At 34.7% G+C, this 13,798-nt stretch overlaps 1 protein-coding gene across 1 annotated transcript; it reads left to right on the top strand.

The window, feature by feature from the left end:
* The first annotated feature begins 9,414 nt into the window (after nt 1-9,414).
* LOC128549663 (uncharacterized) lies at nt 9,415-13,541 on the top strand. Its single transcript, XM_053526855.1, has 3 exons — nt 9,415-9,593; nt 10,425-10,706; nt 11,758-13,541. Exons 1-3 carry the CDS (start codon nt 9,563-9,565, stop codon nt 12,405-12,407), a joined length of 963 nt encoding a protein of 320 aa, XP_053382830.1. The 5' UTR covers nt 9,415-9,562; the 3' UTR covers nt 12,408-13,541.
* Nucleotides 13,542-13,798: the final 257 nt, after the last annotated feature.

Raw genomic sequence — 13,798 nt, 5'->3', positions numbered from 1 at the left:
TATGAGGTTGTTGTTTTTGCAAATTCTATCCAATTATTTAGCAATATTATGTCCAAAACTTTTGGAAGCCATTTTACCTTTCTCAAACGGGAAATTGCATTAAATTGCATTTCTAATTCGGAGATGCAGATTTTGCACTAAATATAGGTAAAAGTGCTAACTTTCGAGGACAATAAAAAATAAGAAGAATATTGAAATAAATTCTCAACGGTAGTATTTTGGATCTACACTTCTTGTGTACAATGGTACTATTAATATTTCTGTAACTTAAATACGGTAAAAGTCCGTATGCACTGATCAGTTTTCATGACCCTATTAATTAAAAAAACTGTAATTTTGTTTCCCGAACCACCGAGTCCAATCGTTACCTTGAAAATCGGATCAGCAACGCTTGATATCGGATCAAATGGAACGGTTTGGTGATTTGGGGTAAGAAAATTATATTCTTCTGTTATTTGAAAACCATTGTCAAGGACGGCATATAGCCCAAGATGTGCTCTGAGTATTATGAAATACTCGTTCCTATTCATTTTCTAAGCATTTTATCAATTACTTCGGACAAACATGCGAAAATAGCAGGCAAACAATGCCGCGACTCAGAAAAAACACTATTTTAGTACGTTTTTCGGCAAAGACACTAAATTACAACTTCCATGATATCACTGACTTATTTCTGTAACATGTTTTGTAATAAATGATGAAATTATATTTCTAGCAAGAACAATATAAGGCCATTCATGACCGTGCTGGTCAGTAACGCAGGAGACACAGGATCAGCGATTACAAAACACAGTAACATAGGAGCTTTGGAGTTTTATTCTGCGTTCGTTTTCATCCATTTACAAGGGAACATACCTTTATTCATTGTAATTACCTATCAAAACAGTGATAAGTAGTGGTAACCCAAATGATAACACGATCAGAAAGATGTTTAATGCTCCACTCTGATAAAAGTCATGTCACCATGTATTGCTACTAAATTGGATTGTATGGAAATTGAATAGATGAACAAACAGAATGGCTCCAATTTATCTTAGAACTTGAAATCAATGCTGATTCTTAAGGTATACAATTATACGGGTTGTAATAAAAAAAGCGTTCCACGCTGTGGACATACCACTGTTTTTTTCGTGTTCCATAAAGTTTTTATAACGTCTGCTACACTGGCGAATTTTGTCTACGTGCCTTTTCATATGTCCCTTCAGGTTTTGTTTAGTTAATCATGTTTGATAGCATATCGAGGGCTTGGCGCAAAACTATTGTATCTTGTTCTTTGTTTATATACACTTACAATAGTTTTGCACCAAGCCCTCGATATGTAGCATGAAATAGCATAATAATGGAAGGATAATGGAACGACTCATCCTGTTTCTTTGCTTACATTTAGAACTCCTACAGTTCCGGTTATTATACTGCCACGGAGGTATCATTAACTATTTTTCAATTCACCTCCACAAAAGAGGTGTTTACAGGCTGTTATTTTTGAGAGAATAACTTACAAAGCAGTGGTATGATAATTTATATTTTTAGACAAATTGAATTATTTCTGCTAAAAAATTGTTAATCCCGTAATTCTTGTTTAGATATTGTCGATTTTACTACTGAATAAAGTTCGTAGCGAAAAGTCTGTGATTGTCGTCAAGGACCCAAAAGCTTTTGTCTTACTTTTAGTCTGAAAAAGAAAAAAATACGTACTAGTCTAAAGGAGGTAGACGAGTTTAGACGAGAACGGTATCAGGAGAATAATATACTTATCGCTGTTTCTGAAAGATAAATTAAATGAATAATGGTGCGTTTTCCTTAGAAATTGATGAAAATGACCTTAAAGTAAAAACCGAAACTCCTGCGTTATTGCATTTTGCAGTCGCTGATCCTTTAGATCATGGGTTACTGATCCGTTTAAGCATGAATCGCCTTATATTGGCTTTTCAAAATATTTAATTCATCTTTTGTCGCACCAACGTGTTTCATGAATGTATCAGGGACAACAAGGAATCGGTAATACTGTATGTTTATCAGAGAACGTACTAGAAATAACGCTTTGTCTGATTTCCTGAAGTAATTGAGAAAAGTGCTTAGAGTTGCTGGAAAACAAATAGCAACGAGTATTTCATAATGTTCAGGGCACATCTTGCACTGTATACCGTCTCTGACAATAATTTCTAAATAACTGAAAAAGGCAATTTTCTTACCGAAACCGCTCCATTTGATACGAGATCATGCGTTACAGATCCAGTTTTCAAGGTAACGATTGGACTCGGTGCGAACGGGGAAAATGTCTTAATATAGTAACAAAAAAAGGGAAGTCCGGGAAGTTTCCCACACTGATTATTTGCGTCAATGTACTGTGTCAGTGCGTGCGGGGGTCATTCATCATCTTCAGTGATAGCTCTAGTTAGAGACACCACTTAGCCAGTTCAGAGTTATGGCCCTTGCTTAGTCAAAAATATCTATAAAAGTGTATAAACGTTTGTGTCGCACATATCACAAAAAGTATTTGACATATACAACCAGATCTGAAAAACTGACTTTCAGTGACAAAGAATGTGACCTACTGACCTACTTTCTAATGTTTTAGCATCAGTGTGCCATTTTAAACATGTGGCTCATATTGCTCAGGTTAGCGATTCGAAATCATCATGACCCTCTTGTTTCAACGTTATGCCACTTTCTGACTTGGTAGTTTTTGGTTAAGTTTTTGTATGTAAGCTAGTATCTCTCTATACACTAATGGGAATGGATTGAAACTTCATACACTTGTTTACTGTCATATGACATGCAGTGCGTAGCTTTAGTAACTCTACTTTGCAATTTTTACAAAATTATGCCTCTTTTTCGAGCTGTTTATGGTTATTTTTATAAGCTGGTATCTCAGTACCCATTAATGGGAATAGATTGAAACTTCACAAACTTTTTCACCGTCATGATCTGACATGACTCTAATCTGCATATTTACAAAACTGTTTCTGACTTAGTAGGTTTTGGTTAAAGTTTTGTATGTAAGCTGGTATCTTAGTACCCACTGATTGGAATGGATTGAAACATCACACACTTGTCCGCTTTCATGAGCTGATAAGCACTGTGCAAATTCCATAAAACTTTTTATTATTCGTACAAAATTATGCTCCTTTTTCATTTTCATTCAATTGACAAGGCTGTTGAATAATCAAGCGTTGCTGTTCTCCGACAGCTTGTTATCGCAGTTATTCAATAATTTTGCTATATAGAATATAGAAAAAGTTTTTGTCTAACACATCAAACAAACACTGTTGCAAGGAAATGCTTGAAAGTTTCACAGAAGGAATGACATTTATGTGAAGATAGCCATAAATAATTGATTTTTTCTGTGGCTATTTTTTTCTACATTTATTAGCCTTTCTTGATTTCACAATATAGGCCAACACAGATCTGTTAAACCAATTATAGGCTTTTGTAATATTCATTTTGTAGGTTATTTTAGAAGACACCATGTCGAGCTCATCGCACACCATACAATTTGATTTAAACTTGAAATCCAACATCCTTCATGTGAAAATGGTCTATACTAAACACTGTGTTATTAGAGAAAGGCGCAGTATTGGGAGGGGGGTGGGGGGAGGGTGGAGTGGGGGCTGTGTACGATAGAGGGTGGCATCCGAGCTACTTAAACATCTCTGAAATACACCAAACCTGTCTGTAGCACCTGGCATGGCCCTCCTTTTTGGTTTTGAAGCTTTTTAAAGTCATAGTTTTAACGATTTTGATCTTCTTTTTTTCTTTTAGATAGTTTCAAATTTTAATTATGGAGTTTTCATATTCTAATTATTTAGGGGGCCATATCTTATCATATCTCGTCCTTTGTTCACCTGGTTTACCTTGGCGCCCTCTAGGGGCCACCAGGTCTAAAATAGAGAAAAAAAACTTTAAACGAATCTTGCCTAAACCGCCAGATGAATCTTCATTCAACTTGGTTTATAGCATCATTTAAGTGTCCTCTCCCAATTTTGTTCAAAACACTTGACTCCTTTCTTGGACTTCTAGAGCTAAGAATAAAAATGATTTGAATTAACTACGGAATTTTATCAGACTAGGCCTGCATCATCAAGGTTCTCTCAAACTTTTGGACAAATGGTGCGTTTTTTTAGCCCGACTAAACGAAGTATGGGGAACTGATCTACTCGACCCGGTGTCGGCGTCCGCGTCGGAGTCCTTCCGCGTATACACTTGGGTTAAAGATTTTGACGCCCTTTCTCTTTATGTCTGTAAATACTTGATGGATTTGTTTCAGACTTAAAATAGTTATTTCTGATCATCACCCACATCAAATGACGCAAGGGCCATAACTCTTACACCAATATTTTATGAATTATCCCTCCTTTTGACTTAGAATTTCAGGTTAAAGTTTTGATGCACTTTTATTCTATCTCAGTTATTGCTGAATGGATTTAATTCAAATTTAAAATAGTTGTTTACCAGGTTTTCTTAGACAACCAGTTATTAGATTGGGGTATGTCGTCGGGCGGGCGGGTATGTCAAACTTGGTTTTCGCACAATAACTTTAGTTTGAAACACGCTGTAGACATTAAACATGGCCTGTAGATAGATGGTAAGAAGACGATTATTTGGGGTCATTTAGATTAAGGCCAAGGTCGCTGTTGCTAAAAGTAGATAAACTGATTTTCTCACAATAACCAATGTTTGGATTGTATATGGGGTCATTGTGGTCAAGTCCAAGGTCAGGATAACTTAATATAATATTTAATCTTCACAGTTAGAAAATTGGCGCAGTGGTCAGTGGGACGGAAGAGCGTCGGTTCAAATCCTACTGAGATCCAAACAATATTTTTTTTTCTTTTTTGTGATAAATAAGTCATGGTCAAGGTCACAGTGACTAAAATAGAGTTTTCCCTCTAAAATAGATTTTTTCTCAGTGTGATCATCAACAAAAAGGAAGATGGATTCTGCTTTATAATTTTAGTTTGGACTTACTTACTGCCACCAAACTTTGTGTACAGCATGCTTATCTGAAAAATTAAGTTTGAACCGTATTTGGGATGACTGTTACTAAAAAAGAAAAATGGCTTCCACTGGATATCTTTAGTTTGGGTACACTTATTGCCAGTATACTTGGTGTGTAGATAACTTTTATCAGACACAAAAGGTTGGGAATGTTTTTGAGGTCACTTTGATCAGAGTCAGGGTCATTGTAGCTAAAAATAAAAAAAACAATTCATTCCACAGCAAAATCTTTTTTGCTATGGAATGGAACGGTGCCGATTCCACTGAGATCCATTTTTTATTTTTTCGTTTTTTTTTTATGTGACAAAAATGTCATTTTAATGCCATTGGGCAACTAAAAATAAAAAAAATATGGCCATAGTTATTATAAAAATATATGTATAATAGAATATGACCGTTTTTTAAGAACCTGTTGATACGATGCAATTGAAAACCAGGTTGTTTGACATCATTACCCACATCATATGACACAAGGTTCATAACTCTGGAATCAATTTTCCATGAATTATGCCCCTTTTTACTTAGAGTTTCAGGTTAAAGTTTAATGCATTTTCCGTTATTTTTGTTATTACTAAATTGATTTGATTCATACTTAAAATCATCACTCACATCATATGACACAAGGGTCATAACTCTTACAGCAATATTTCATGAATTATGCCCCTTTTACTTAGAGTTTAAGGTTAATTTTGATGCGTTTTCACGATATCTCTATTAGTATAGAAAGGATTTGATTCGAACTTAAAAAAGTTGTTCATCATCATTCACATCATATTACACAAGGGCCATACATCTAGCACAAATATTTCATGAATTATCTCCCCTTTCAGGTTAAAGTTTTAGTGCACTGTATATCAGTTATTACTAATCATATGGCACAAGGTGCATCACTCTTGCACCAACATTTCATACATTATACCCATTTTTGCTTAGAATTATACTTATTTAATGTTTTGATAACTTTATCTTTATCTCTCTTATTATTTAATTCTTTTGACACAAACATAATTACTCATAACTGTCCAATAACTTCATCAACATTGAAGTCATTAAACACTCCAGTGACTGCTCCATCTTCCTCAGATATGCCCAGTTTCACTCTCCAGCATCGGATTAGTCGAGCACGCTGTCTCCTGTCAAGCTGTTGTTAATTGTTGGATGATTTGAAAGGAAGGCAAAATCATTATACATACTGACAGCATAACCCTTCGCGAGATATTGAGCAAAAAGTATTCTCGTAATAGGCGAGTAAAGCTATTTTACAAAAATAAAACATAAACAGTCACGTCAAAATAGAATTTATGACACCTTAAGTATATCATCAAAGTACAGAAATTTTGATAAACAAAATCTTTAACAACAATGTAATTCAACGACAATTAGTGAGGCATGACATATCAGTTATCTTTGGTGTTTATTGCAGTATTGTTATGAATTAGAAGTACAGACACGCATCGATGCATTCATACTGATACTGTCAGGTGCGGCGGATACTTAAAATATTCTCAATAAGTTGTGCCCCTTTACAAATGAATGTCATTACAAATGAATGTCGTTTGTAAACAATTGATGAAAACTACGTTTCACCTAATTATGCGAAATTTCAGTGCTGGGAAATTATTGCAAATATAGAACAAAACGAAGATATGTAACAGTTCTTTAAAAATGGCGAGTTACTAAAGACGTTGAACTGTATGGCCTCTTTATGCATTAAATCTATAGACCAGTAAATTGACAATTGTTAATGTTTTATATACTTATTATTTTTTATGTAAAATAACCCTTTCTTTTCATGATTTTTTTGTTAACTGAATTTTCTCCAAACGTAAAGCTAAGCGTTAAATCGTCTGCAAACTACACATTTATATATCTTGCTACCGGATCATGCATTCGATCCCATTTGATTCCATTCGGTTTTACAACAAGACATCAGAACGTTTACTGAATCTCTTCCAGCAATTAGAAATCGACGCCATCGATTTTAGACAACGTTCGTGATGGGTTTAACACCGTCTTTCAATAGTATTTCAGTCATTTAACGGCGGGCAGTTAACCTAACCAGTGTGCCTGGATTCTGTACCAGTACAAACCTGTTCTCCGCAAGTAACTGCCAACTTCCCCACATGAATTATTAGAGGTGGAGGACGAATGATTTCAGACTAGACAACGTTCGTTTGCTCACGTTACCTGACCGCCTTCTGTGCGTCAAGTAATAGACTATATTACTCTTAATATATGTTGATCAAATACTGTATATACATACAAAATGGTTAACAGCCGCTTAAAAGTATCAGTTATTTAAAGTGAACAAACTTGAGGTAGTTTTGCACGTTTGATAAACCGAAAGTGATGGCATAACGTCATTTATCCGGATAACGTAGAATAAAGCCTGGATTCGGCGTACGGTAATGAAAATCATTTTATGAATCTATGGCAACCCAGGAGTAAATTTATTATAATGGCAACGTAACTATCTATCTAAAGTTGAAATATGATATTAAAACATCTGGCACGTCAAATAATTTAAAAAATGGCTTAAAACCAGTTTGAAATGTGCAGATCGCTTTAATTATAGGCAAATACCTCAAAAAATAGCACACGGAGCTATACATTTTATTTCACCATATTATAGGTCATATGTTTATTTACGACTGCGAGAACTTTCATTAAAATCTATATTGTAGAAAAAATTATATTCGCGAAAATGATATGAAAATTGTGATTTCTCATTATGAAAACTTGCGTGATGTCCTTATTTTTCAAATCAGTCTATAAAAAAATCAAGCACACGACCGTATCGTTTTTATATATTGAATTTTTGAAGTATATTTTGAAGGTTTGAAAAATTAGGGTTTTATCAAATTCTACATTGTAGAAAAAATTTTGATCCAAACGTGCAGAACTACCTTAAGGACAAAAATTAGTTCTTTTGTTGTCCGAAAAATTAGGAATGTCTGAACATGCCCTCCTGGGCTCAGAATTAACTCCGCACAATGGTTCATTTGATTTACATAGACTTTATACACCCTTGTTACCCCGATAATACAAAATGATGCGTTAATCTAACATGCTATAAAATGGCCGATCAACGATTTTGAAAATTTCACGTTTTTCGGTAAGTTGCTGTGGCTTGATAAGAGATTTTAACCCCCAGATGTTGCAAAAAGAACGAATGGCGATTTGTTTCCATGGAACTCAAACTATTTTACTGTATTTTTGTGAATACAATACACAATATGTTAAATAGTTTACAAAAACCATGTAAGTTTAGTTTGAAAAATCATAAAAAAATATTAAGAGTTGTTTTTCATGCTTGTAATTCACTGTATATACGACTCTACCATTTCACTATCTGACATAGTTTACAGTAAGTTGTTTACTTTTGCCGTTTTAAAGTCAAAACCATTTATATTGATCTGTGTATGAAAAATGGATAATAGCCAAAAATGACCATGGATAATGCCCTACATGCATTGTCTTTGAAGGTGGATAATAGCCAAAATTGATTTTTTCATTGACATCCCATTACAGATTGACCAGTTTTGTGTGCGTGGACATGTTTTGATAAATTACTTTGTAACAACATGATGATATGAGCCTGTTAACATTTTTATGCTGGTAACAGGCACAGTGTACAACTTGCACCTTCCTGGTATCAAGTGCACATGTGCATAAGTAGTATTCCATCCCCCCGCCCCCCGCCCCCCGCCCCACGCTGTCCGTTTTTACCCCACGGTCTCCATATTCCATATAAAATACATACATGTATTTGATTGTTAACTACCTTTTATAATCACTAATAGCACAAACCCATTCTGAATACCTAGGTGTACCTACTGGTACATCAAGATCTCTCTTACACGCACACGCACACGCAATCCACGTCACATTTGTAACTGGAAATCCCGGACGATCAATTCACCGTGACACAGTCATAATTTGTTTGCGTAAACGCGGGATTAATTTCCGTCGTCCAGCTCGATGTCAGGCTCTTGTCATCGTCAAGAAAAGCAACGCTGGTCTCTAAATAACCGACGACGTCAGTGGGGAACTGTTGTATTTAGCGACGAATCAAGATTTAATCTCCATCACGCTGACGGATAGGTCAGAATATACAGACACCGCAACGAACGTTTCGCAAATAACTGTGTGCGTGAGGTTTATCCGTACAATGGTGGCAGCAAAATCTTTAAAATTGCTTTTTTGTATAATTAAATAATATTTATCCCTAAATTTGACATAAATCTGGAGACATACGCGTTTGAAATTAAATTATCTACGTTAATCGTAATCGGCAATCTATGTTTGAGCATGTATTCTCTCGTACGATATTGTCATTTCCTTGCGGAAAATTCGGTGATTACGGAATCTCATGGGAATTGCCGAATGTCATAATTGATCTATTACCTTAATTACTTTTTGCACAGGGAAGTTAGCTACAGACATCGTCCATGTTCCATTGTACCTTTCACAACTGAGGCTATGTCGAGTTACTGGAATTAAGTTCCTGTCTAAACTGGGATGGAAAAAACATTGTGATACGTTAGAGGAGGAAAGTCGACGTATGCAATATGATCTTCGTTTTGGAAATCAGTGTACGTTTCTATGTTGATGTTTTTTTTACTGAATACCAATCTGCTGTTTGGCTACAGAGGAAATTATTTACCTGTATCTAAAATATGTAGGTGTCTTACTTGAAGTGATCTGTTATGATTATTTTGTTCGGATACTCTACTGCCAAGACAGTAAGCTGGCTATCCACCACACAATTTCTTTGGCTATCAAGCACAATTGTTTTGGCTATCTACCATACAATTTCAAGCAGCAGACAATATATTCTCAAAATTAAGGTCAATTTATTGCGGTTAGTTTTTAAATTCGCCATATTTATTTGTCATTTACATTTAAATTGCATTTAACTCGTGTGAGATTATGTACAAAATGTTTTGGGTTTGTTTATAGTAAAATTCTTAATAGGCATGCTGTTTGTGAGCAAGAACGTTTCATAAAATCTAATCTACTTTTTGTCTTCTGGTTTAAGTCGCATTCGAGTCAAATGAGTCTTTTAGCGAATTCCAAGCTTAAATGGCGTAGAAAGAGGCAAGGCAAGGGCTGGCGCCAAACTTGGCCTACTCATAAAACTTCGTCAAATGTACGTGAAAATAGTCTTTCCCCTCGAGACGGATTTGATCCTACATCAATATGAGAGAAGGGACTTAATGACAGCGAAATTAACCCAAAGATGCCTCATATCTAAATATAGTATATATTGTGAAATACATATTCCATATCTTTTCGAACGTTTTTGTCCTTATTATAGCATTCAAATGACAATATGTTCCAGAAACATATTCAAAAAATTTTATGTTTAATCAGGCTAGTTCAAAGTTTGTTGTGAAGTAAAATGTTTTCTTCCTTTATCACAGATGTTGCAGAATATGATCATGCTGAAATCAAACGGGATATGAATTACACATATGCCGAACCCTTAGTTTACGACGACCTTATCAACTTGATGGTAAATTGGCCGGAATGTCATTTCGGAAGTGCCTGCAGCGATTCATCTGCGCATAAAAATAATGACAAATCACACGTGGAGAACCTGACAGAACAGATTCCTAATTCGGAAATAGAACAAACGACAAATGCTAACAGTGAAAAGAGATATGAGTCTTTGTATTTCGATTCATTAGGAAAAGGACCAAATGGTATCTTTTAAAGAGAGCGTTTTATTTTATTTTTGGGAGGTCTGAACAAACCTTCTTTTTTAGAAATTACTTTGAATGATTAACATATGTTTGCAATACTAATAAACTGAAGGCAATACTGTAAATACGGGTTACTAGATTTGTATTGAAAAAAAAATGCTCGAGTTCTGCAGCAAAAACACTGCTCGTCTCCAGGAGCACAATGCTATTCCGCAAAGATATGAGGGCATATTTCTAGATACAATGGTAACCACCGTTTTATTACATACACATCTATTTTCCTAGTTCTTACAAGAATAATATAAAAATTTATATAGTTTGAGTAAGATTGAAAATATCGCTCATCAAATAACTTTTTAACGCGATAACACATATCAACATGACGACACATGTTATGCAATGTGAAATTTGCACATAAGGATTGCAAAGCCATTGACGGTTAATGTTTTATTGTAGCTTTAATTGTTGTATATCGTAAGACGAAGATATCATGATGTAATTAAAAAACTCAAATATTTCTTTCCACCGCAGTAAAACATAAGCATTTATGCCTATTCTTTTTATCACCTCTAAATTTGAAAATTATTTTAAGGCCCTGTACTTAATATAAAGCCTTAATTTAAAATGCGGCTGTCAGAGTTTAGTTATGGACATAAAATACATTATATTCGGTTTCAGTCCTTACTTCTGTCTTTTTAATTTATTTGCTATAGGTTTGAATATTTGATTAATACCCTTGAAAGTATCATTGAAATCGTCGTTCACATTACCTGGCTGTCTCAGTGTATGTATAATACTTAATGATGTGTCCTTCTAAATATTTGAATATGCACATTCTCTATTCGGACAGCTGTTTTATATGTTTTGACCGTAAGATTTAAATGTTTTTGGAGCTGTAATGCATATTTCAAATTGTACGATATGAGTTAGACTTTGTTAAATGTGAGCGTGATACCTTGCGCTGTACTTTCTCTTTCATATAAATATCTTTTAGAAAATACATGTTATGTCAGTGATTTTGAATTTCTTTCTTTCATTAAAAATATTGCAGTATATGACGAAAGTGTTCTACAATCCGGTATAAAGTACTCATACGCTGAGCCTGTAGCCTATGAAAGCTTAATAAACATAGGGAAGAGACAATTCAACATTTACGACACACTGTCGGAAAATAAGCCTACAGGGACACGTGCAAAGAATATTGAGGAATTTTCTAGCAAAGATGTTTTAGAACTATTGCAGAATAAAGGAATGGAAAAGTATTCTGAGTCATTTGCTACGCATCAGATAGATGGAAAACTGCTCGTCGGACTGAATGAAGGTATCCTGGCTGAAGAATTTGGTATGACAAGAACAGAAATATACAGACTGAAAGACATTTCATTGGAAGAAGGTAATACTCAAAGACACAAAAGTGATCATTCTGAAACGACATGTGATTATGATTGTGCAAACGTGTTTAATACAGTTACCCCTGACAGGCTAGAGGGCACGAAACAGAAACAAAAGACAGAATGTGTTTCAAGTAGTAGTATCAACGCTTCGAAGCATGTTCAAATAATGTCAGCATTGGAATCTAGGTCATATATGCAGCAAAAAGCTCCTAAACTGCCACCCAAACCTTTTTTGTCAAAATCAAGGCTCCAAGTTTCAAATCAACAAAGGATAAAAATGTCAAAACCTTCATCTGCAACTTCCTAGATAATAGAGTTAGTTTGTCTCAACTAAATATTTTGCAAAAAGAATTAAGTTGTCAGTTTTCACTAAATAGTGAATAAGACGAATCTAAAATGCAATGTAAGATGACAAGGCAGGAAGAACAGAACGAAAGCACTGCAAATATTCGAACGTCAAATAACATATCAACAAGTACATCACTAAGGTATCCGGTCCAGAAAGTCTATAAAACAGTTTGATTACGATATATCAAATACTTATGTGTGGTAAGCTCATATACTTTTTTTTATCATCTGAAAGTGTATTGTCTACTGAAAAAATATATATATGTCACTTGACAACATATGTTAAAGATTATTTTTACACTTTATAGTTTTCAGTGTTATGTCAACAGAAATCCAGTCATTTTAGTGTAAGCTTTATCACTTTACAGTCAAAAACATGACTATAGTGAAACGTGTATGTTATTATGGTCATCTTATTTTCTATGTCTTGTTCAGCAAACACAACTCATATGATACCAAGAAAGCATGGGGTCACCAGGCCTCGAAATGTTACCTATTTGTGGATCAGGTACCTTGATAGAATAGTGTCGTTCTTGTGGCACTTACATTCCCCAACGTGATAGCTATACTTCCCTACGTGACACTTGTTCTACTTAATCCAATGAAAACTCAACTAGGCATTGTTGTAAATTTTATACAGATATCATAACTTTGGTAATACATCTCTAAATTTAAAAGCGAGAAAATAGACGGCTCCATCCTCTCACACTTTGATGAAGACACTTAACGAAGAATTTAAATATTAATAGACTTGGGGCACTGTGATTGCTGAATTTTATTAAAGAAGGATATTCATCACAAGTTCGAAGCGAAATTGACAAGTTATATGTGTACGCCAGGAAGACAGAATGGTGTACAAATTTACAGTATATGCAAAAGTATTTTAATCCGCAATGATCTGCTATGAATATTTAAAAAGAATCGAGACAATTGTAAATAAAAGTGATGCAAAATAGATGATTATCTGTAAATATCCATGCTCTTTCGAATTGCAAATTCATTACGGTAAATGTAAGGATATTTATTTTCATTTTTGTGTAATTTTACGTTATATATTGTCAGTGTATATAATTCCTATACCATTTTCACTGTGCGGAGACTTTTCCGTTAGCCAGCCGGGTGGCTTTCTCATATCAAAGAGTTTTACTACACCCAAAACCGAGGTTTCGAACCAACATCTATAGAGCCAAATGGTTGGAAATAGTTTACTTTTAGCGCTATATATTGCTTTCGATAGGGAGTATTAGCTCACCTGATCACTGCTTACGTGAGTTATTGTGATTACTCCATGTCCGTCGTCTGTCTTCTGTCTGTTTGTCTGTCGTATGTCAACATTTAGCTTGTGTATGC

Source organism: Mercenaria mercenaria, chromosome 16 (genome assembly GCF_021730395.1).
Source record: "Mercenaria mercenaria strain notata chromosome 16, MADL_Memer_1, whole genome shotgun sequence".
NCBI classification, from domain to species: Eukaryota; Metazoa; Mollusca; class Bivalvia; order Venerida; family Veneridae; genus Mercenaria; species Mercenaria mercenaria.
The sequence above is the reverse complement of the archived record's forward strand: the minus strand, read 5'-3'. Positions and strand labels throughout refer to the sequence as shown.